Raw genomic sequence first — 24,046 nt, forward strand, 5'->3', positions numbered from 1 at the left:
TTCGTTACACACTGCTCGCTCGAGCAGCGCACCGCAACACAACCGACTGAAGTGACCAACATGTCATACGGCAAACGAGTATATTTAGCGCAAAAACACACAATCGGGAGTTCCCTACCCCAGCAAGTTCATGCCCAACCACCAGATACACAGATGCATACAGACGTACACGCGCACAACACAACACACCCACACCAAACCAACAGGGACCTCACTCTCGCAGGGCAGGGTCGGGAAAGGGGGACAGACAGACAGGGGATTCTTTGACCAGCATGCCACGTGATAGAACTACAATTGATATTACCTTTGAATTTGATTAAAGGAATACGATATAAGATGGAAGCACTCCTCCTCAGCCCTCAGAATTACCTTTAACAAGGTGAGGATCCAGGAAAGGAGATATAGCGCACGCACATAGTCTGGTGCATACACAGCATCTCTAGCGTGTGCGTATCAAGAACTCTACCCGAGTTTTCCCAACCCGTTCAAACATCGCGTACGGGCACACACACAACGAGAACGAGCGCTCGCGCCGCGTGCATGCCGCTTAGTACATTGTACATTGTACTTCCAATGGAAAGTGTAATAAGGGGGATTTCCCCCTTTCTGCCTGGCTGCCCCCACAACGGGTGTGGATGCCTCTAAACAGACCCGTAGAGAACTTTTTGTTGTAGCTCCATGGGACAAACGGGGAGGGGTCTCGCCTGAAATACACTTGTCTGGGTCCTCTACTTACACGTCAGCATCCAGAGATCGACAACTTTGTCAATCGCTCATCGTGTCAGTGGGAGTCCCCATCTTATGCCATTTATAGTCATTACCAGTCTGCAATAACTCAATGAATCATCATAAAAATTCAGCCAAGATATGTATTCTCAACTTGAGATCGATAAGACACCTCGAAAAAGAGCATCATCAAGTGTGACAGCCACAGTCGAATAGACTAGAATGCATATTCACAGAATTCCCTGAGACTGATGAGAACATCGGTAGATTGGATAAAGTTAAAAGAAAAAAAAATCTGAGGCAATGCAAAGATATGAAATACAATTTTGATAGCTTTTGGGTAGATGAATACAATAAATGAAATAAAATGTTAAAAATATAATGATTATTTTTTTCAAAATCTCACTTGATAAAGCTGTGACCTTTCCATTTTCTTTTCGTGTGCTTATCACACTTACTGAACATTTTGTAAATGATAAATAAAGCAAAAAGAAATCAAAAGGGTTACATTCAGTTTATGGCTTATCAACCAGGCCTTAATCTGGTGAGTGTTTCAAACTCAATGTGAATCATGGAGCATAATCTATGCGTTGCACTAGGGACTGTACAGCACTGGTTGAGGTGAGGATTCAGGTTAATAACATTCCTAAGTGAGATAATGAGAAACCTCTTATGAGAGCATGTAATTTTAAGAAGGATTCAACGTTTATTTGATATGGAAATTGACTTTCAAATGGCTGAGATATCCAAAAAAAAGTGTTAATAATAAAAGACGACAGGCCACGCCTTTTATTGGGATCTCTTTGTTTCACCTTGTTTTTGGATATCTCATCCATTTCAAAACCGATTTTCATCAAATGAATTTTTTACTCCCCTTACTTGGAATTGCATGCTCTTTGACATCTCATAGAGTGGTTTCTGAATATCTCGCAATAAATCCTCACCTCAACCAAAACTGTACATTCCCTTTAAAGTGATAAATAACAGCATTTCTGGAATACAACATGAATGCAATGCTCAATGCATCACTTTCCTTTGAAAACACCCCCCCCCCCCCCCCCACACACACACACACACACATACAGACACACACTCACAACAACTTCTTCGGCGTGTACACAATTTTGGCGGCCGGGAGCACTCACTCCTGACCCCTCCCCAGCGCTATATAATCAATGCCCCTACCACCACCACCCCATCCCATGGTAACCTATACAGAAAGTTCACAGAAAACATGTGTCTTGCAATGTACCTACTTCGTTCAGCGTGATTGCGAAATTGTTTTTACGAAGGTTACTCGTTGTTTTTCTATTTGCCTGATTTTTTTTTTTCTTCTTCTTGCCGGGGATTCCCCACGATGTACAACGCGCCCCCAATCCCTTGCGCAAGTTGTTTTGTGCATAGACTACATGCAACGCAACGGACTTTTGATACGCAGACCCAACGATAAGGACAAGAGTGAGGTTGTGCTTCCAGCGCCTGTCAGATTTCATATAGGCCTAAATACGTTGCGGCAACTTGTTGCGATAAGAAATGAGTTCTTCTTGACATTTCTTCATTGGTTCCTAACATATTTTGCCATTTCTTGCGTATGTAAGTGCGAAAACAAAGGTGTCTGCGTGCTAGTATTGACCATGCATGAAGGTGCCTTGATTTTCTTCTGACGGTATTCACGACACTGCACTATCGTCTTGCTCAACGTCAACGTGGAAGAACCAAGAAAACGGCCGTGGTAGGCCTACCCTACGTACCAGCCATATGCACCTCAGTTTATGTCAAGACTGAACTTCACTCGAGTCATCGACATCGGAGCTGCCGCTGGTGCATTGCTCGGCAACTGAAGAACTGGCCTGTTTTCCTTCGACGTTCTGTTGTGCTGTTTCCTTTGTTCAGTCGATGGCAGTGTAGAACTCTATAGCTCGCTCAAATGCGCACCCGAGCCTAGTTTGGGCTGCTCTGCCTGAAGACGTTTGACTGATGTTTGGTTTGATTAGAAACAACAACAACAATAAACCGACATGCGCCACTGAAGTCGTCATCCATGAGCTGGTTGACATATAGTCATTGGTTCCGAACTATGGAGCAGAGGTCATAGACATACAAACGATCAGCCCTCGCCGCGAAAGTTAGGTCTGAGACATACAAGCTTTTTCAAGGGCCTAGCCAGAATAGAAAGAATTAAGAAGAAAAAAAAAGAGGAAAATGGAGGAACACAAAGATATCAACATTCACAGACTGACTTTCGAATTAAGAGGGTATATTGTGCAGTATGTGGACCCAAAGTCTATCTTAAATCGTATGACATCACTCAGGATCCAGCATCGTAAAGGTTAGTATGGAATTGAGACCCAAGTACACAGTGAGATATTCTGTCAGTTGTGAATTCAAGTTCTGTATTTCTTGAACAATAGAGAGAGAGGAGAGAGCCGGGAAGGGGGGGGGGGGGGATGGGATGGGGAGGGGAGTATTAAAATGTTGGGGGAAAATAGCTATTTGTGTCAATACAACATTCTGTCACTTTTTGTACTCCTTATTGCCTCCACCAAGGAAGGAGCTAGTTACTGTAAAACGAGGAATCGTTCGTGTGCATTTTAATTTCGCGAATTTCCCGAGCGGCAACATTCGTGAAATTAAAGGACAAAGAGTGTTCACCTTCATATACATGTGGATTGAGATAATGCAGCAATATATTAAGTGGAACACATCAGTGAAAGTTTGAGGAAAATTGGACAATCTGTTCAAAAGTTACATTTTGAAGTTTCTGTGCAGTCACTGCTGGATCAGAAGACTAGCTGCAGTTGATGATGTCACATGCGTACAATGATATTAGGAAAATATAAAGAGAATTCCACAAAATTTCATTTTTTTATAAAAGTACACATTCCCTCAACTTGTAACTGATGTTAAGGGTAATATTACTCCCCCTGCCTTCTGAAAGAGGCAAGTCATGTACTCTTCTATTATGCGAGAAAAGTAAAAATACATGTATGTTGAATTTTCTTTATAGTTTCTTTATATGGTTGTACACATATGACATCACAAGCTGTAGTTACTAGTAGTCTTCACATCCAGCGATCGCGGAACTGAAACTTCCAAAATTCATAACTTTTGAACGGATGGTCCAATTTTCGTCAAACTTTCACCTATCGTGTTCTACTAATATTGCTGCATTCTCTCAATTGTCATGTTATTGAAGATGAACTTGTCCTGTAAAATGCACGTGAAAGTTTTTGCTTACACAATATAACGCATTGAACGCCAGTGGCAATTCGTGAAAATTTCATGCCGCGAGAAAGGTCATTGGCCTCAATTTGTGAAATTTTCATGCCGGGAATATATATGACCCTGCACCACAAAACCAACAAAAAGTCGCCAGACATGGATTTTTAGTTAATGGCAGATTCTGAAAGAGCAGGATCTATTAAGCTTTGAAATGATAACTCAATTCAAATGGACTCCCCTACTAACCTACCTAAATACTGGAAAGAAAACACACACTCTAGAAAAGTGTGAACTGAGAAAAGAGGCTCTGAAGTACAGGGTCTATTCAAGCGCTTAATCTTTACCAAGCCGTGCTAACTGAGCCATGAAAGGGACAAACACAGGATGTATACCATTGGATCAACAACAATGAAAGGATTATCAGATTAAGCTGAAATTGAGCATGTTCTATTAGCACATTCTGTCCATTATTAATGCTAACTTTCAAAGTAGTAGCGTCATCCTTTCAAAAGTTATTTGCTTGAAAGTGCAGAGTGTGCAAAGGATTTCAAGACATGGAAAGTGGCCTTTAAGACATACCTGATCATTTTACTCTTCCCCAAAAAGGGTTGTAGAAAAACTGCTAAAAACACACTTTCCCATTTATGTTAAAATGCCAAACTGAAGAATAATGTAGAAGAAGGATAGCTCTTTCAGAAAATATGAAAAATTCAAGATCGACTTGGTTGAACCATTTCACCTTTTTTGAGTCCTCACGTAAAATTAAGTGGTGCGACTTTTTGTTTATTTTGTGATGCACGGTCACATATCATGTTTTACAGGACTATGTCTTCACTGGTGTTTACAGTTTGTTTTGTCTGTGTGCAAAATAACTCAAAAAGTTGGAAACGGATTTGGATGAAACTTTAATACAGGAAAGATTGAGAATGACATGAGGAACAGATAATCAAATTTTGGTTGAATTTTATGAGGGATTTTCAATATTTTATAGTGATATTTTGGCAGATAGGGTCAATGAACTTGGGAGTTCCAGTTGCGCATTTTTGAGGTTTGCATGTCATTCGCGCACTAAAGTGAGTGCTCTGTTGGGGTGATGCGTTGTGCAACTGGAAGCTGATGACATAACAAAAGGCTTCTATATTGGATAATCGGGTGATTTTCAGCATGCATACACATGAGTGAAAATCCCCATCTCTCTTGGAGAATAAGATTTAGTGGAAATGAGCTGCATGGTGGAGGTCTGCACTTTCAGAGTGCTTCTCTAGTACTCATATCAGTGTATTTGTCAACACAAATCAAATGCAGGTATAGGAACAACAAGAAAACTTCAACATTCAATACCATTATGAGACTTTACTTAAACATAATATTATGTTTGCTAATATTGGATTGGATTGGATTGGATTTATTTATTCAATACTCCATAACAAAACAAAACTAGAAATGTCGCTTTGGCGACTGGTATGCCTCCGCCATAATGCATGATTTTCCCAATAGGTCTAGATAGTACATGTGGACAATGTGTGATTACATTTTCACCAAATTGGCAAAATATTGAAATGACAAGTTTGTCACAAATGTGTTGAATGTTCACCTTCATTGACCTAGGTTTAATTGGATGAATAGGAGAGCATTTATCTAGGGATTTAAGGACTTTAACTTGACTTTGACCTATTCATACATTTAGGCATTGAGTAATTTTCAAGGTACAGGTGTGGAGAAAAAGTGCAATTTCTGAATTGAATAGTAAATTGTTACCATTTTCATCTGGCCCTTGACCCTAAAATTCATAAGATAATCACTTTCAGGTAGAACATGCATAATATGTACTAAGTTTCAAGATAACTTGAGCCACTTCGAGATATGGAGGAAAAAGTTAGTTCAGCACTTTCACTTGATCTTTGACCTTTTGACCTTTGAGGCAAAAAAAGAAGAAAAAAAAAAACTTTCCAGAGAATTTCTATTAGGTTACACATGCATACACCAAGTGTAAAAAAAATAATAACCCTGCTGGCATTGCATAAATATGAGGGAAATAGTAAAATTTTGAAGTGTTGCACTTGACCTTTGACCCCTGACCTTTGACCCCATGAACCCTACATTCTCTAGATAATCACTTCCAGTCAGTACATGTATATACTATGTTCCATGAAGATACCTTGAACAATTTAAAAAAAAGAAGTTTTGATATTTTTACTTGACCTTTTGACCTTTGACCTTTGACCTCATGACCCAAACTTTCACCAGAGAATCTTAATTGGGTAATACATGTATACACTAAGTTTCAAGAAAATATCTTCAGGCATTCAATAGATATGGCGAAAATAGTGAAATTTCATGTATTTGACCCTGACCTTTTGACCTTTGACCTTTGACCTCATGACGCAAACTTTCACCAGAGAATCTTAATTGGGTAATACATGTATACACTAAGTTTCAAGAAAATATCTTCAGGCATTCAATAGATATGGTGGAAATAGTGAAATTTTATGCATTTGACCTTGACCTTTTGACCTTTGACCTTGAGCATGTGCACCCAAAAGTTGATAGGCACAACTTCACCCCCTAATACACATACATGCCAAGTTTCATTAGGATACCTCAACAGGTTTTGATAGTTACCTTGTCCACAAAATTCATTACGGACGGACGGAAGGACGGACGGACGGACGGACGGACGGACGGACAACCCGAAAACATAATGCCTCCGGCACCACTTCGTGGCGGAGGCATAAAAACCATACAAACAAACAGGGAAAATACACAACATATAAGTACAAATACATTACATTCAAATTCATGTCGTCAAGTGTGTATAAAGTAACTGACATGACTGCAACGGATACAAAATATAAACATCATCACAAAAAATTGTGAAGCATAAGAACTTGACAGGAAGGCGGAGCCTTATATGAAGCCAAGTCCTGTAACATGTACCAATTAAATGAATATCATATTAATTACAAAGTTACAAACAGCAACACAAAAAAAGAAATTAAAGTAAAGACTAAAAAAAAAATATGTATTGGCGTAACATGAGATTTTCAAATAGGGTCGGGCGGGCAGATTTTTTATTTTTTTTACTACCTGTATTTTAAGTGTAAAACTCATATTTAACAAAACCCCATTCGATAGAGAGGGTCTGTTACATCCAAAGTTTGTTATACATATCACCGGTTTAAAAGCAATAAATATTAAAAGGGAATCATATTTTGGACGTGGAAAAACACCCTGGCCCCCCCACTCGAACCCATAGGAGACCGCATGCGTGTTCCCATTTTCAACGTCTATCTACGGAAGATTTGTCCCTAGAAATTTATGAAGGGGGGGGGGGTGTTTTTTAGTCTTTCCCGTAGATAGGGGGTCAGAGCCCCCTCCCCCCCCCAAAAAAAAAAAAAAAATTGGACTGATCTCCAGAAGATTTTCCCTAGAAATTTATGAAAAGGGGGGGGGGATTTTGTCAGTTTCTGTAGATAGGTGGGTCATTTTCTGAATGTTTTCCCTAGATGGGGGGGGGGGGGGTCTTTTGAAAATAGGGAACAAGTATAGGCGTCCACCCAAAATAGGGAGGTGAAATTCGCGAAGGTGGTTTTGGTTTAAGCCATGGGGTGGTTTAAATTTGAGATGCGTTCATTGGACCACTTTTGAAATATGCGCTAAATCAAGCACGGATTTTCAAAGTGGTCCAATGAACTCGCCTCCAACTTAAACCACTCCATGGCTGTGAGAACCATGGTCTAAAATGAAAGCACCTTCGAGAATTCCACCCAATGTTGTGACAGGCATTTGTTATTTCAGAGTTTTTGTTACGACAAGGTTTTACTGTATTCACATGGAGAAATATAGAGTGAAATAAAACATCATAGAAACATTATATACTTTGTAGCCGTGTTTATTCTAGGAGTCCAATTTGTATATCAGTATGGTCAGGGGATCAAATACGCGTGGGACCTAAATTTGCGCAGTTAAATTTAAAAGTCGCACTCAGTACTCTGAGGTGAAATATGACATCTTTGAACGGACCTGTTTCCGCCTTCCCCACTTTAACAGCCGTCACGACATACCGGTCAGAATACGAACGAACAAATTCCTGGGCTAAATCACCCAGCCCCACAGACAAATCGATTCTCTGAAAAATATTACATTAACTCTTCGAACCGGACTTGCCGCTCGCCGACACGCTGTACTGCGCAGCCATTTTCCGACACCAGTTGTTGTTGTTGTTGTTTTTTGATAATTCGCAAACCCGTATCGCGCCCTCTCTCGGTAAAAACGATGTATTTCCTTTTTTTCTTTTGAAAAGTTCAGGGTCGGGGTTTTTTTTAGGGTCGGGCGGGTTACGCCAATACAACAATTTTTTTTTTTTTTGCCTAAGTTTCACACATTTTGGCTCCCTCCTGCCAGATTTTCTGAATTTAAGCATAGCTATTTAAATCTGAACACGGCATTTTGTTTGGGTTTTTTTTTTTGTTAGAAACATCTCAACATGGAGTTTTAGGATTGACCTGCATTTAACTTGCCATACTGCACATGTAAGCTTGTAGGCCAACTTTCTTTAAACTGTTTATGATTATAGTGGCAAGCTTTGTTTGTTTGTTTGTTTGAATTTTTGTCATTTCTTTGTTGTACAGGTATCATATTCCTATCAATGGAATCCTTTAGTAGAATATTGATTGAAGACATGAAAATCAATTAAACAAAGTGTGGCATCTTTGTTAGCCTTCCATAATGATGGGTCCTATTATTTAATTGAAAGGCCTATGTACTTGCGGTGTATTTGCATAAATTTATCTTGCCCGCATAGCGAAAGCGAGAAGCATCATTTTTATGTCCTCATTAACAATTTAAACTTTCAGCAGCTTAGATCTACGACCACCAAACTTGCACCATAGATACATAAGCTAAAGATGCCAGTCAAAATCAGATCAGATCAAATAGGAATGAAGTCTGACATGTTCAAAGGTCATATTATATATGATCAATGAACTTTCCCTGATAAGCACTGTCCTCATACAGTATTGTGGTGTACTCTCAATCACTTTCCACAGCTTTACAAGTCTTGTATGAGCTACTATGACCATCCAATTCACACCACAGGTACATCACCTAAAGATGCAGGTCAGGTTTGAATATTGGTGAATTTGGACAAGTTCAGAAGTCAAATGGTCAATGAACTTTTCCTGATGAGCACTGTACACATAATTTTCATTCATTCATTCGTTCATTCATTTTCCATCTCCAGCAAACATAGGGCCTACTTTTTTTTTTTCTTTACAGAAGATAAGTGGATATACACCATTGATATACAAAGTATAATAAGTGAAATTCAAAGGTATGCCATTCACAAGGAAGGTTAACAGAAAATTGACAAAAACATGTATATGATGTGCTTTCAATAATTGACACAGCTTTGAGATATGACCACAAAACTCACACCACAGGTACAGTGTACATCACCTAAAGATGCAGTTGAAATATTTACTTTGTATTATGTTGGACAATGTCGTATGTTAAAAGGTCAGTGAACTTGCATTGAAAAAAAAAAACACCACACTATTATAATCACAAATTGTGACATGTAGATGAGACATCACTTGGGGTTTGCCTCTTTTCTGGAAGATGTGCTGTATACGCCGAATATTTTGTGAGGTTTTTATTTTCGCGAATTTCGAGAGTCAGCTGCTATTCGCGAAATTAAAGACACACAAAAATGTTGACTCTAATGCCGATATGAATGTGACGTACGCATACATGTATTTCTCCATTCAGTACACGACTCCACGATTGCGAATTTAACCTCTCGCGAAATTGTTGGGAAGTCCCGATTCACAAAAATTTAGACATGCCAAATATATGGCGTATTATACATTATGTGTACATTAAGACCACAATTATTAGGCCATCGATTATCCGGTTTCTCTGTTATTCGGGCATCGACTGGCTGATATCTTTTTAAATGTTTTTATGTCTTCATTTGTTTTTATGTGTCATAATCAAGGTCCTACTGTACATGAATTTAGACTGAGTAATGTTTGTCTTCATATCTCTTTACCTGGTACCATATGAAGAGTTTGTTCTCAAAAACCGATAAGTCCATATTTGCCAAATGGAGATATTTGTGATTAAAGGTCAAGAAAAATAAAGAGAATAATAAGAAAATTTTTGCTTCTTTTGACCGTAACTTCAAAAATGTACCTTTATATGTAGTGACCAATATATCATTTAAAAGGTATTACATTTTGTACTTTATGTCAGAGACCGTACTTCAAAATCTTCAAAAATGGACTTACCGGTTTTTGCGAACAAACTCTTCATATCTTCCCAATATGAAAAGAGAAAGAGACATAATATCAGCCATACCACATGTCCTGTTCCATTGCACAGATTTTAGGACTGGATTTTAAAATGATAAAAAAAAACAACCACTAACTTTGCTCTGTATCATTAGAGTTTGTAGAGGTTCAAGATGCCAGTAGCCGTAGCAGACGCGAGGGAATGGAAAAACTTCTCAACGTTATAGGTGGCATGACTGACCAAAGAGGTGTCTACAAAAACTTCATGGAAGCCCTCAGGAAATCAGGTGGGTTCATACAGCTGTAGCTATAAGAGCCTCATATCATACCTTGTGAGCTACGGTAGGCCTATATACAGTAGATTGTCATACCTGTGTTTGCTTCTGGACATGGTCACATATATATTTGGATTGCCTTTGTTAAGTTACAAGATGGTGATGGTGATGGTAGAGATCGTAGATGTTGGAGCACATACACTGTACTATGTGCATTGCGATCGCATAGGCCTACTACGCAATGCAACCTTAATGGCAAAGCAACTATAAGTCCATAGTTGAAATGGCATCTTTTTTTCTCTTTCTTTTTTTTGAGTACCAACTGGTATGCCTTGTCAGCCTTATGATCTGTGCTGTATGATAGTTTGTCATGGATGGGATTTCATGTTTGTAGTAGAAGAATGAACTGTAACTTAATCATTAGAGTAAAATTTACCTGGTAGATTTTAGCAAATCTAATAGCCCAAAATGAAGAGTGAATGGCAGAATGAAAATATTGATTTTTAAAAAAACTGAAGGTAATTTTGGCTTGGCACTGAATTACTGACTACTAGTATTCATACTATGTAGAAAATATAGGGCACACAGAGAACTCATTTCCTTTGGGAATATACGTAACTACATTGGATCATACCCATAAGGGTTTTGTAGCAAAAAGCTAAAACCTATAGGCAACTTGCTGGACTATTTTACACAAATCTTTACGTCTGCCAATTCACATATTCTGCCCAGCAATTCTTGTTGGCATTTAATACCAGTACATGATTTCTATGATCCCCGGCCACCCCCTGCCCGTGTGAGTTAGACGAGCCCATTCAGGCATTAAATTGCCAAAGCCTCACTAAAAAGCGTTTGTGATACAATAGCAGCAAGCATGAATAAGCATTTGATAGCTTGGGGTGGAAAATCTTTATGCTGTTCAGTGAACAGAGCACAGTAAGGGTTTAATGGAACAGGATCAGAGCCCCATTTCATATTAAAAGATGTTAGGATAGCAGCTCTTACTAGAATGTTAACTTCCCATGGCAACAGCCAATTGGGAAGCTGGATTCTTGTCATTACCATGACAATTGTTATTCCACCAAGAAGGGGCCCAGGTACACTGTATTTTTCTGTCTGAATAGTGAAACATCACTTCACACATTTACATTGTATCAATAGCTAGGCCTACAGGCATACCAACAGAAATAGACAAAAATATGTCCAGTCTACTTCGTAATTTTTCACCTGGTCACAAGTGGTGAATTCTCTCTTTAATGTGATTTAATTTGCTTTGAATTGGTGACAGGAAACAAGTTCCTGTATGATGTCATCAATAACAAGGCAAGTTTTGATAAGGACTGGGAGATCTATAAGCTCTTGCTGGCAACAGAAGAGGACTACTACAAGGTCAATCCACGAGAGCTGATGGTTCACCTGCCGTGCTTGAATGACAACGACAAGGAGGCGATAGCTGCCACCACCAATCAGCACGGAGCCATGTACGGAGCTTTCGAACTCTTCTTGCGCCTGGAGGCACAGCCACCATCCACGGTCAACCAGCTGATCAGGGGGCTGAAGGAGGTGAAACAGGTGCACCTGGCCAGGGAACTCCGAAAAGCTGCTTCCCAGCTGTTGAAAGGTATACCGTAAATATCATTATTTTTCGCGCGATACAATTTTATTTTGTGTGTGTGTGTGTGTGTGTGCTGAGCAGCTCAAAAACAAATTTGTGAGTTCTTTGTTTCACGCTGGGCAATTGCTTACTTCTGTAAGATCCCATGATTTGACATTTCCATGCATGATAGTCAATTTGGTGTATAATTTGCGCTAACCAGAAGAAGTGTGAATTCCACCAAAATTGATATACCAGAAATATTTTCGCATTTTACAGTACCGGTAACCTTGCCACAGTAGCATGCTGATGTAAATGATGTCATCATTCTCTTGTGATGTATCACATGATGAAATTGTTGACTGCTCTCTGTACCTGGAAGTTGTATCTTGCAATGAAAAATTTATGTAAAATTCTTTGAGGCCCACTGGCACAAGTGTTGGTGTAATAAGCCAGTTCGGGGTTAGCTCATGGGCACATCGGTACAAATGACCTTTCTTCTTTCTCAGTTGATTAGGCACTCCACGAGTTTTCAAGCGAGAGAAGGTATTTCAGCTTACCCGACGTAACAATTTATGGAATTCATCAGTCATGTTCAAAGAAAGAATGAACTTGCGTAGACCAGGTGACGAGAATGATCCATCAATTAGCACTTTGGAAAGCATCCATTTCATTATTTCGCATTGAATGTATTAACAATCTTTTTCTATTGATATTGTCAAATACCGCATTTGCTGTCAGGTGGATGTGCTAGCAAGCACCATTCATAGTGATCACTTGAATAATCATTACATCACAGATGCTTATCTCAGTGAATAAAAAACCAACATGCTCTGCCGGTACTGATGACCTTTTTCTGCTCATGCTCAAAGTGGAACCCCGAACTGGCTTATTGTGTACGAGCAGCCTGTAGATAGTACCAATGTAGTTAAAGTTGGTGGCTATTTGGTTTCATTCTCGTTTTAGTTGTTCCTTTATTTACATTTTATATATTGACTTTTATGTCTTTCAAAACATTAATTTCCTTGAACAGGCATTGATATAGATCCCAGCAGTGACGATGACGATGACAACGATGACGACGACAATGACAGAGGCTCCGGCAGCAGTGACAACGGCATCGATGGCAGCAGGCAAGGTGACAGTCATGGTTCCAATGACCCTGGAAATGACGAGTCGGCGGGTGTGGCCAGCAGCATTGATGCGCTCCTCGACTCGAGTCCCAAAGGAGCCCAAGGTGGTTCCTCCCGAGCAGTTGAAGGTGCAGTGTTCTGATTGATTGTTGTAAACTTGATCAATTTAGCTAAATTGCACAGATTCATGGAAAGTGATGCGATCATTCTTCATGATCTGTGCACTGTGTGCAGTGAAAACTTTACTCCTTCCATCTTCCTGGTAGATTATTTCCATATTCAGCTGTATCATTCTTGAAATAAAGAGGGAAGTGTGGCAGTATCTGAAGCTCTTCAGATGGTGTTTGGTTCGACCTCTTCCCTCTCCTTTTGTCACTAACAGATTAGGGCCGGGGCAAATCGAATGACATACAAAGCAGCAGACTATTATCATTTTTTTTTCGGGTTGTCCGTCCTTCCGTCCTTCCGTCCGTCCGTCCGTCTGTAATGAATTTTGTGGATGGCGTAACTAAAAAACCTTTTAAGGTTTCCTAATGAGACTTGGTATGTATATGCATGAGTGGACGATGTTGTGCCTATCAACTTTTGGGGGCACATGCTCAAGGTCAAGGTCAAATGCTCAAAATTTCACTATTTCCCCCATATCTATGCAATGCCTGGAGGTTTTTTCTTGAAACTTGGTGTATACATGTAATACCAAATAAAGATTCTCCAGGGAGAGTTTCAAGTCATGAGGTCAAAGAGCAAAGGTCAGAGGTCAAGTGAAAATGTTAAAATGTCACTTTTTTCTCCATATCTTGGAAATGGTTCAAGCTATCTTCATGGAACTTAGTATATATCATGTACTGACTAGCGGTGATTATCTAGGGAATGTGGGGGTCAAAGGTCATGGGTCAAAGGTCAAGGTCAACTCCTCATAATTTCACTTTTTCCCTCATATTCAAATACAGTACCTGCCCGATTTTTCTTGAAACTTGATTTATTTACCATGTATAACCTAATAGAGATTCTCGTGGAACTTTCTTGCCCAAAGGTCAAGCGAAAGTGCTAAATTTCATTTCATGGTCCATATCTCGAAGGTGACTCAAAGTATCATCATGAAACTTAGTACATATCTACAGTTCTGCATGCATGTTCTACCTGACAGTGATTCTCTTGGGAATTTTAGGGTCATAGGGTCAAAGGTCAAGTTAGAATGCAAAAAATTTACTATTTGATAGTGAAATTACACTTTTTCTCCATATTGAAAGTTTAATAAATACGTAGACTTATGAATAAAAGGGTCAAAAGTGAAGTAAAAATCCTCAAATCCCCTAATACCTGCGCTCTTAGGCAGTATAGCCATCCATCCACTTAAACCTATAGTTTAAGGAAAGTGAACATTCAACACATTTGTGACAAACCTGTCATTTTAATATTTTGCCAATTATTTGAAACTCATCACACATTGTCAAGACATTGTACTATAGACCTATTAGGAGAACCATGCATTAAGGCGGAGGCATACCAGTCGCCATAGCGACATTTCTAGTTTATGTCTACAATTGGAGAAATTTTTCCTCCCTTGATCGAGAAGCATGTATTATAAAGTGTTGTGGCATTTACCAAAAGCAAATGTTCTTTTAAGTGTTGGTCACAGTGTGGTTGCACACTTGGTATCCACGATCAAGACCAAAGCTTATGGGTTAGGGTACTTATGCATAGGAGACAGCTCTGTCCAGAGTTTCCACAGTCTCATAAAAGAAATGTGATATGTGGAGGTATTGCAGAGAGTAGCTAGCAGTCAGTGTAACAGATTAATACTGTCAATATCAATGCCATGATAGGCCAGTTGTGACCATTGGACATATAACCCATATATGTTGCTTACCCAACAATTGGGAACCACGTTGCTTCAGTAGGCACTGCTTAAATGCATGTAATTTGATATTACAAACTTTTTACATCTAAAATTCACAGTTAAAGCAGAACCATTAGACTCTAGACAAGTTTATAGAATAGGTACTTTCATAATTAGTGTACTAGCTTTGTTGAGATGGCATAATAAAAAGCTGCTGGATTCAACCAACTAGTTGCTATTACTGGTATCTTTTCAGCTCACACAAGTTTCCACTTAACATTTTGCATGCTTTTTTTTTTTATTCAATCTACAAATTGCAGTCCCTCCTTGTAGCAGTGGGGGTAAGGTTGAAGCCAAGCAGCCTGTCAAAGAATTCTCTTTGTTTGACTACCAGCAAGAGCTGGCGGAGCCCGCCCTCAAGGGCAAGAATACCATCATTGTCGCGCCAACAGGATCAGGAAAGACAAGAGTGGCCGTGGGAATAGCGAAATCTGTCCTGGAGAATAACCATGGAGCAAGTCCGAGACCTCGGAGGGTTGTCTTTGTGGTGAACAAGGTATCAGCAGTATCCATTTGGTTTGATTTTTACATTTGCTTGGAATCACACTCCCCCACCCATTCAGAATCTCATTTCTCTATATCCTTGTGAACAAGCTAAAAGGTGTGGTCACTGCGTAATAGCTAGAGTGTCAGTAAAAGTATTCCTGTAAATGTGAGGATCAGGAGTAGAGCACATTGTACTTCCACACTTTAATTGAGTACTCTGCATAAGTTTGTAAAATCACAGATCTTGTCTGCAGTTCTACAGAGATTTGCTGGATTACATGCAGTTTCATGTTTCATTCACATTTCAAACTCTGTTTTTCCTCCACAAGACATATACACATACAAAAACAACAACAACCTGATGCAGATCATTTTGCAGTGTCCAAAATGAGTAGAAAATGCATTGACATTAATTAATTTACAAAAGAATAAAAAATCAGTGATAATCATTCGTTATAGGTGAATATGCATGTTGAGTAATAGAGTATCTGGCAAACTGCTAACATAGCAAATATGAAGACATAATACTTTACATATGCTCATATGTGGATATCTCTTCATCCAGAATACTCATCAACTGGGGGGGGGGGGGGTAATCTACTTCTCAGAAGGCTGTTTTCATCAGGCAGTAATGCTGCATTGGTTGGGAAAAACCCGGTGTTCCCCAGACCAGTAACAGGAATAATGAAAAACGTGCACTGATGATATGCTCATTCAAACACACTGAAAAAGCTCGAGTCAAATCGCAATTCAAATCGCAAAAAGAAAATCACAATCTGAAATGCACCAGTCCACGAAGAATGATCGCCACTCAAATCACACAACTGCACGTGATGGCTGAGTCTTAGAGTTTGACCTGACTTTGACCTTTGTCCTGTGCACCTTGCAGTATTGGATATTAAAAAGATAATGATAAAATTTTGCACAGCGTTCAATACACACTGCAAATAATCACAACTGTTCAGAAAAAGAAAGTGTGACTCTTTCAGAAACATGCACTTCTAGTGGTGCACAGACTGCAATATGAATCTAACAAATAGTCATGATTATTATGTCCACGCACATTTCAGAGAAGTGGTTTGATGTGCATCTCCTTCAAAATTGTGACCCAAATAATCGCAACTATTGGTGGCTGTATGAATGGGTCTGACGTAAAATGCTCTTCATCTGAACAGGTCCCGCTGGTTGAGCAACAGAAGAGTGCCTTCCAGGAGTTCATCACAGCAGAGGAGGTGGTGGGGATCAGCGGGAACATGTCGGCCCAGGTGCCCCTGGAGGAACTCCTGGAGCAGTCCAGCGTGGTGATCCTCACTGCCCAGATCCTGGTGAACGGCATCAACGAAGGGCTCTCCCTGGCCAAGATAGGACTCCTCATACTGGATGAGTGCCACAACACTCAGGTATAGATGAATCCGACTGTAGGCACTGTAACTTATGGCAGCCATAACTGGGGGGCTTCCAAAGAAGAACAAAAGCACTTTCAATGGGTTATGCAATGAGCCAGGTTCGTCGCTATGTCAGTGCATAAATTATCTTTTGTTAGGCATACTTGAATCCCCCCCCCCCCCCCCCCCGTTAGAATTTACCATAAAAAACAGTACCCAAACCGAATTGGTCTATAGGACAGCTACCTCCACCACCCTGGTGAATGGTTTTCTCCTAAGAATTTACATTGCATTTGTAGTTGGTATCAAACATTAGTAGGTTTTTTTTTTTTCTTTTTTCATAGAAGTAGTGACTAATGATGAATATTATCAGATTTGTAGGAATAATTGTTGATGTTGAACATTGGTAGTTTTGTAGGAATAGAGGTCAACATTCAATGGATACTGATTCCTGGTCTTAAACCCTTAGTGTGCCTTGGCTTAACTTGCCAAACATTTTTCATCAGGATTCAATACCTGTTCAAACTCGACCAAGTTGTACCGTTAGCAAGCCCTCCAAAATATAGGAATGTGCTACACAACGGGGAAGGCAATAATGATAATAAAGAGATTATAAAATCAATGTTATTTACCAACCAGTTAAAGAGTTGTGAAGTGATGACATCATCAATGCATGTAATTTGCACATAAATTATGTAGTTGTACCTGATGTGACTGTCCTTTGATAACGTGTATAATTAAATTCCATGACTTTTGCTTCATGTCTGATTATAGAGGAACTTCTGCAGATGTGTTATGTTTGATATTATTTTTGTTTATGCCAATCAACTTCAAAATACGTCAATATCTTATATAAATGTGGCCTGCTGCTTCTGATTCAGCTTAAATTCACGTTGAGCCTGTGTTGAAGACTATCATTCTCACTGTTTTGTCTCTTTCTATCTGCATTTGTCTCTCACTTTATACATGATAGAAAGGGAACGCCTACAATGCAATCATGGCCGAATACAGAAAGATCAAAAGGGAGAAACCTGATGAGTTGCTTCCCCAAGTGAGATTTGTTTTGTGGACAAGTCCACATGTCTTCTTTTGTAACATTTTTTCTGTGCTGTGATGTATACCTCCCCTTTCAAAGTATGACATATTACTGTCAAAATGAAAGGGAAGTGATCATAATTTCAAACAGAATCATATTAGGCTAGTTCTTAAGTGAGATGTTTGTCAAAAGTTAAGAATTCATCTCATTGTTTAATTAGTTTTGCTATTTTTTTTTGTGTGTGTTTCTTTGCATAATTGTTAAGAACGGGCATGTTTCTACCGAACAATAAATATTCCAGTTGCTGCGAGATTGATTATACAAGGTGATGCATGGTAATACAGGTTAACACCTAAAATTTTTCCTCAGTGGAAACGTAGGCCTAGTGGGGTAGTGGGTGATGCAAGTCCACCTTTTTAGGTTTTTGATACAAGGTGATGCAAGGTGCGATTTTCAGTAGGAACAGAGTGGTGCCCGAAGTCCCAAAAGTATCAAAAGTTTATTCGATGAAAATCGGTTTTGAAATGGCTGAGATTTAAAAAAACAAGGTGAAACAAAGAGATCTTAATAAAGTTGTGGCATGTCGCCTTTTATTATCAGCACTTTTTTTGATATCTCAGCCATTTGAAAACCAATTTTCATCAAATAAACACTGAATCCTTCTTAAAATTACATGCTCTTTCATATTTCATAAGAGGCTTTTCATTATCTCACTTAGGAATGTTCAAAACATGAATCTCCTACTCAACCAGTACTGTACAGTCCCTTTAAGATGATTCAAACATGAGATGCGGTTAATTTTAAGAGTTCGAGATATACATTGAAGCATTCAAATATTGTTGCATGGTTAATACTATGGGTAGGGGAGATTGCTTTCACTTTGTATTTCTGTTCAACTCTGTCAAAAAATACATACTTTCAATGTTTCTATGATGGTATAATGGTTTAATGGTACACTTTGTGTTCTTTCTTGGATATGAATGCAGCCCACACAGTGTGGTCCACAATGTACATCAAAGAAAGAATATATGACTCACCGCGAAACCACCCACCACATTCAAAAGTTTCCTCAGTGTGTGCAGTAAGTTTTATACTAGATCTAGATTCATTTTCTTCTGTGCATTTCTCTATGCTTTTTTTTCAGGTAGTTGGGTTGACAGCCTCCCTAGGTGTGGGAAAGGCAAAGAAGCAGAAAGTGGCCGAGGAACACGTCCTGACATTGTGTGCAAACCTGGACGCGGAGGAAATATCTGTGGTTCGCAACTGTCGAGAACAACTGGAGGCCCGCCACAACAAGCCGCACGAGGGTTCGTATGGCGTCGTGATAGCCAGCTAGTCACAGACAGAACTGACAAATGCATGCGAGCAAAACCAGCAAATCCTTGTTTCATTGCACATGGATGCCAACAAGTATGAGAACTTCAAAAGAGAAAGTGATTATTAGATGAATATATAGATGTAAGAGTCATATTAGGGGCAGATTTTTTTTGCAAGATGTTGGCTTTTTGCAAGATGTTGGCTTCACGAATTGATGCTGAGGCTATCATAAAGGAAATACATGTGTACATGTATTGCCCTAGGCTAGTGCATTGTGACATCATGAAAATTAAACCCTTGCAAAAATAACAGATTATATAAGGAACATTCATATCAGATGTATAATGCCCCACTCTGTCTTTTCTCTCTCTTACAGAGACGTTCAGTATTCGAGGGCGAAGTCACTCAGATCCATTCCAGTGCCTGATAGCAGAAATCATGGACTGCATTGAGAATGCAGTCTTTCAGTCAGAAGGTCAGAATGTATTTCAGGGTCCCAGAGTACACACTGCACAGTGTTTAGTAATTTAGTAATACTAGATTATATACAATGAAGTTTTCTGTCAAACAAGAAATTGTAAGCTATGATTCTCCTGTCACACAGAAAAAAAAACAACACCCCCCAAAACAATAATAACAACAAAAGTCTTTGGTATCAAGCGCCTAATAAATGTATTGTATTGTATTGTATGTTGCCTCATGCAGCAGCGCTATGTGCTTGAATATGCATTAGGGACTGTAGAAGATATCATTGGTATTGACAGAATTTCAGATTTGCAGAAAAATACAGGCCAGCAGATCAGCAATTAAAAAGGTAGTCACAGTTTATCAGGTTTAGATTTGACATTTCAAAAAGTAATCATGTGACCAAATTAGATTGTCTCTCTCAAAGCTTATGTAAAAAGGTAGTCACAGTTTATCAGGTTTAGATTTGACATTTCCAAAGATAATTCCTGTAACCAAATTAGATCATTCCTTCCATACTTATAAATTATATGTCAGGGCTTTATATTTGGGGAGGCCTAGTGGCCCCGGGGCCAACTAAAAATTGATGTTGAGCCACCAAATTCCAAAAGGGTTATCTTTTGCAGCTCAACCAGGCAGCTAAAATAAAAAATTGAATTTCATGTTATATCCTTTGATTTTGGGCCACTATATTTCTTTCTTGGGCCGTTGACATTTCAAATTTTAGTGGCCTAAATGGGCTGCCAGAGAAGACTGTCAGTGTCGAGCCTGCATTTATATTTATTACTGACATAATGTTAAGGGTGATGCCACTCCCCTGCCTTCTGAAAGAGGTACGACTTATAGGTCAAGTACTCTTTCATTATGCCAGAAAAGTGAAAATATGTTGATTTTGACACAAAGTCACTCCAAATGTGGTCACGTGTCGGCACCAACATCAATCCTTAACTTGACGCATGATGTGCACAAGGTCTCCTCGTCATTTTCAGTCACATATTACACGAGTCATTTGGGCAATGATGGCCTGAAAGCCCAATTAAGCAAAATCTTGCTTGTCAACTGAAGTTACTGGCCAAACCCAGGAAATAATTTTTAAAGCAAAGTGGGGGGGGGGGGGGGGCATTCATTCTTGTGTAGAGGCAAAAGGAAAATGTATGTGTTAGTAGATGTGTTTGTATGCTCTTCATGGTACATGGACAAACTGATGTCTTTCTTGCATTGAAAGGTGGAAAGGAATTAGTGAAGAAAAAGGTCAACATGAAGGAGCTGTCTTCACACCGTGGCAGTCAGCAGTATGAGGGCAAAATTTCGAAGCTGATAGAATACATCAATGTGCACCTGGAAGAAAAACATGAACCAAGAAGTCTTCTAGACTGCGCCGAGTTCCTAAAGGTACAACGATCATTGGATCCTTTCGCACAAATCATGACTTTGGCTTGCACATCGTCATATGTGACTGTGCACCACAAAACGAACAAAAAGTTGCACCCCTTGATTTTAAGTGAGGACTCAAAAAAGGTGAAGCGGGTCAATCTAGTCAATATTAAATTTTTCATATTTTCTAAAAGAGCAACCCTTCTTCTACATTATTCTTAAATTTGGGATCATAAAATGAATGGGAAAGAGCATTTTCAGCAGATTTTCTACAACCCTTTTTAGCTCACCTGAGCCAAAGGATCAAGTGAGCTATTGCGATCGCCCTTCGTCCGGCGTCCGTCATGCGTCGTCCGTCGTGCGTAAACTTTTTACATTTTCATCTTCTTCTTGAAAACCCCAAGACCGATTTCCATCAAACTTGGCAGGTAGCATCCCTAGGGGGTTAGGAACTCAATTTGTTAAAATGGGCACCATGCCCCACCCAGGGGGTCCCCAGGGGGGCCCAAACCCCCCAAAATTAAGGAATCTGTAAAAATCTTCTTCTCTAGAACCAGAAGAGATAGAGCTAAGTTAATACTATGAGTTAGTACATTGATGACTGTAGTTTCAAGTTTGTTCATGGCAGAATCAGGGGTGCCCCCCTTGGGACCCAGGGGAGGGGGGTGGGGAGCGGTCCTAATGGGGCCTAAATTGTACATTTTCATCTTCTTCTTGAGAACCCCATGACCCATTTTCACCAAACTTGGCAGGTAGCATCCCTAGGGGGTTAGGATCTCAATTTGTTGAAATGGGCACCATGCCCCATCAAGGGGGCCCCCAGGGGACCCCAAACCCCCCAAAATGAAGAAATCTTTAAAAATCTTCTCTAGAATCAGAAGTTATAGAACTAAGATAATACTATGAGTGAGTGCATTAATGACTGTAGTTTCAAGTTTGTTCATAGCAGATCCAGGGGTGCCCCTCTTGGGGGCGGGGGGGGGGGGGGGGGGGGGGGGGGGGGGAAGGTCCAAATGGGGGCCTGAATTGTACATTTTCATCTTCTTCCTGAAAACCTCATGATGGATTTTCATCAAACTTGGCAGGTAGCATCCCTAGGGGGTCAGGATCTCAATTTATCAAAATGGGCACCATGCCCCACCCAGGGGGCCCCAGATATGGCCCCAATCTCCCCAAATTAAGGAATCTTAGTGACTGCGTGAAAGGTGAACTTGCGATACTCAGGTAAGCGCTAGACCCGCGGGTCTCTTGTTTGTAAAGTAGTGAGATCAGGTATGTCTTAGAGGCCTCTGTTAATTTCTTGATAATCCTTTGCACACTCTTCACTTTCAAGTCTGATAACTTTTGAAGGGATAAAGCTACTGTTTTGAAAGTTGGCGTTAATCATGGACAGAATGTGTTAATAAAGCATGCGTAATTTCAACTTAATCTGATAATCCCTTCATTGTTTTTTCTCCAGTGGTTTGCGTCCTGTTTTTTGTTCCATACATCGCACCGCTTGCGTGGTTTGGTATTAAAGCGCTTGAATAGACAGATAGACCCTGTACTTCACAGCCTCTTTTCTCGGTTCACACTTTTCCAGAGTGTGTGCTTTCTTTCCAATATTTAGACAGTTTGGAGAGTCCATTTCAATTGAGTTATACATCATTGTAAAGTTTAGAGTCTACTCTTTCAGAATCTGCCCTTAACTAAAAATCCATGTCTGGCGACTTTTTGTTGGTTTTGTGATGCAGGGTCACATATACAAAAATCATTTGTATTGTAATTAGATTGTGTATCATTTTAGCATGAATTGCTAAGATCTTAAAGGTGAAACGTCATCATATAAGCTATGGTCACACTGGTAAAAGATCGAGAAATTTAAGATCCCGAGTTTTAAGATCTGGAAGTTTTGCCAGTGTGATCACAGACGTCTCGCGAAACTTGCCGCTCCAACTAGGGAAATTTCCTGACCCTGCCAAACATATCTTGATCTTTTGCCAGTGTGACCGATAGAAAACTAAAACTTTGCGATCTTAAACTTCTCGATCTTTTGCCAGTCTTACTGTGCCTAGAGTTTCCACATGACTACTGCAAGAACAGACAATTTTTGCTGTAAAATTGAGATGTATGCATAATGAATGTGTGAAATAACGTTGTGATAACACAGCTCCAGAAGGTAATGACGAAAATGCTATATATTACTCAAAAAGGTACACTGAAAGTATTACAATCTGAGAGCATATCCGATGGTGGTTACTGAATATTTTATAATTGATTATCGTCGCTGGGGTGACAAGACCGTGTATCTCAAATTTTGGTGAAAATGACTTTTTTGCATTAGTGGTCAAATAATCGGTTAAGTGATGTCCTGTCCAAATCCTAGCTGTCTTACCCCAAAAATGAAGCCACCACGGCATGTCAAAGGAACGGCTATCCCATTCAGTATAGTGCTTTGGCCGCCATGTTTTTTGGCTCTCCTGAACATTTGACATTTTTGAGATACGAGGTCTTGTCGCCCCAGCGACGTTATATTGATTGCATAAAGTATCTAGCTGTAGCAATGTCCATCAGACACAAGTAAATCTAATGCAGCTTGTCAGCTTCATGTGATTTAATACTACTTCTAGGGCATGATTCAATCATCACATACTAGTAGCATTCTATACTCCCAACTGAACGGAGACAGTGCTGCAGGAATACCAGTCCGCCGCAGTTACACTTTTATTATTTCACACTTTTTGATGTAAAAAGATTCTCCAAAACAGCTCATTATCATGGCAAATTGTGACAGCCAGACAAATTTCTGGGTAGAGCCTTTTGATATGTTGCAAGCAAAGTCCAAATGGTGGAAGATGAAT

The 24,046-nt window shown here is 39.6% G+C and overlaps 1 protein-coding gene across 1 annotated transcript in view; it reads left to right on the forward strand.

Annotated features, from left to right (window-relative positions):
- The first annotated feature begins 2,926 nt into the window (after positions 1 to 2,926).
- LOC140241669 (ATP-dependent RNA helicase DHX58-like) overlaps positions 2,927 to 24,046 on the forward strand; it is a 29,005-nt gene continuing 7,885 nt past the window's right edge. The window contains exons 1-10 of the mRNA XM_072321412.1: positions 2,927 to 3,055; positions 10,397 to 10,528; positions 11,805 to 12,137; positions 13,144 to 13,371; positions 15,404 to 15,639; positions 16,805 to 17,029; positions 17,988 to 18,065; positions 19,195 to 19,357; positions 19,744 to 19,842; positions 21,058 to 21,224. Of these exons, the coding sequence (XP_072177513.1) occupies positions 2,929 to 3,055; positions 10,397 to 10,528; positions 11,805 to 12,137; positions 13,144 to 13,371; positions 15,404 to 15,639; positions 16,805 to 17,029; positions 17,988 to 18,065; positions 19,195 to 19,357; positions 19,744 to 19,842; positions 21,058 to 21,224 (1,788 nt within the window). The 5' untranslated portion in view covers positions 2,927 to 2,928. The remainder of the gene's footprint in view (positions 3,056 to 10,396; positions 10,529 to 11,804; positions 12,138 to 13,143; positions 13,372 to 15,403; positions 15,640 to 16,804; positions 17,030 to 17,987; positions 18,066 to 19,194; positions 19,358 to 19,743; positions 19,843 to 21,057; positions 21,225 to 24,046) is intronic.

The sequence above is a fragment of the Diadema setosum genome, chromosome 18, assembly GCF_964275005.1.
Source record: "Diadema setosum chromosome 18, eeDiaSeto1, whole genome shotgun sequence".
Lineage (NCBI taxonomy): Eukaryota > Metazoa > Echinodermata > Echinoidea > Diadematoida > Diadematidae > Diadema > Diadema setosum.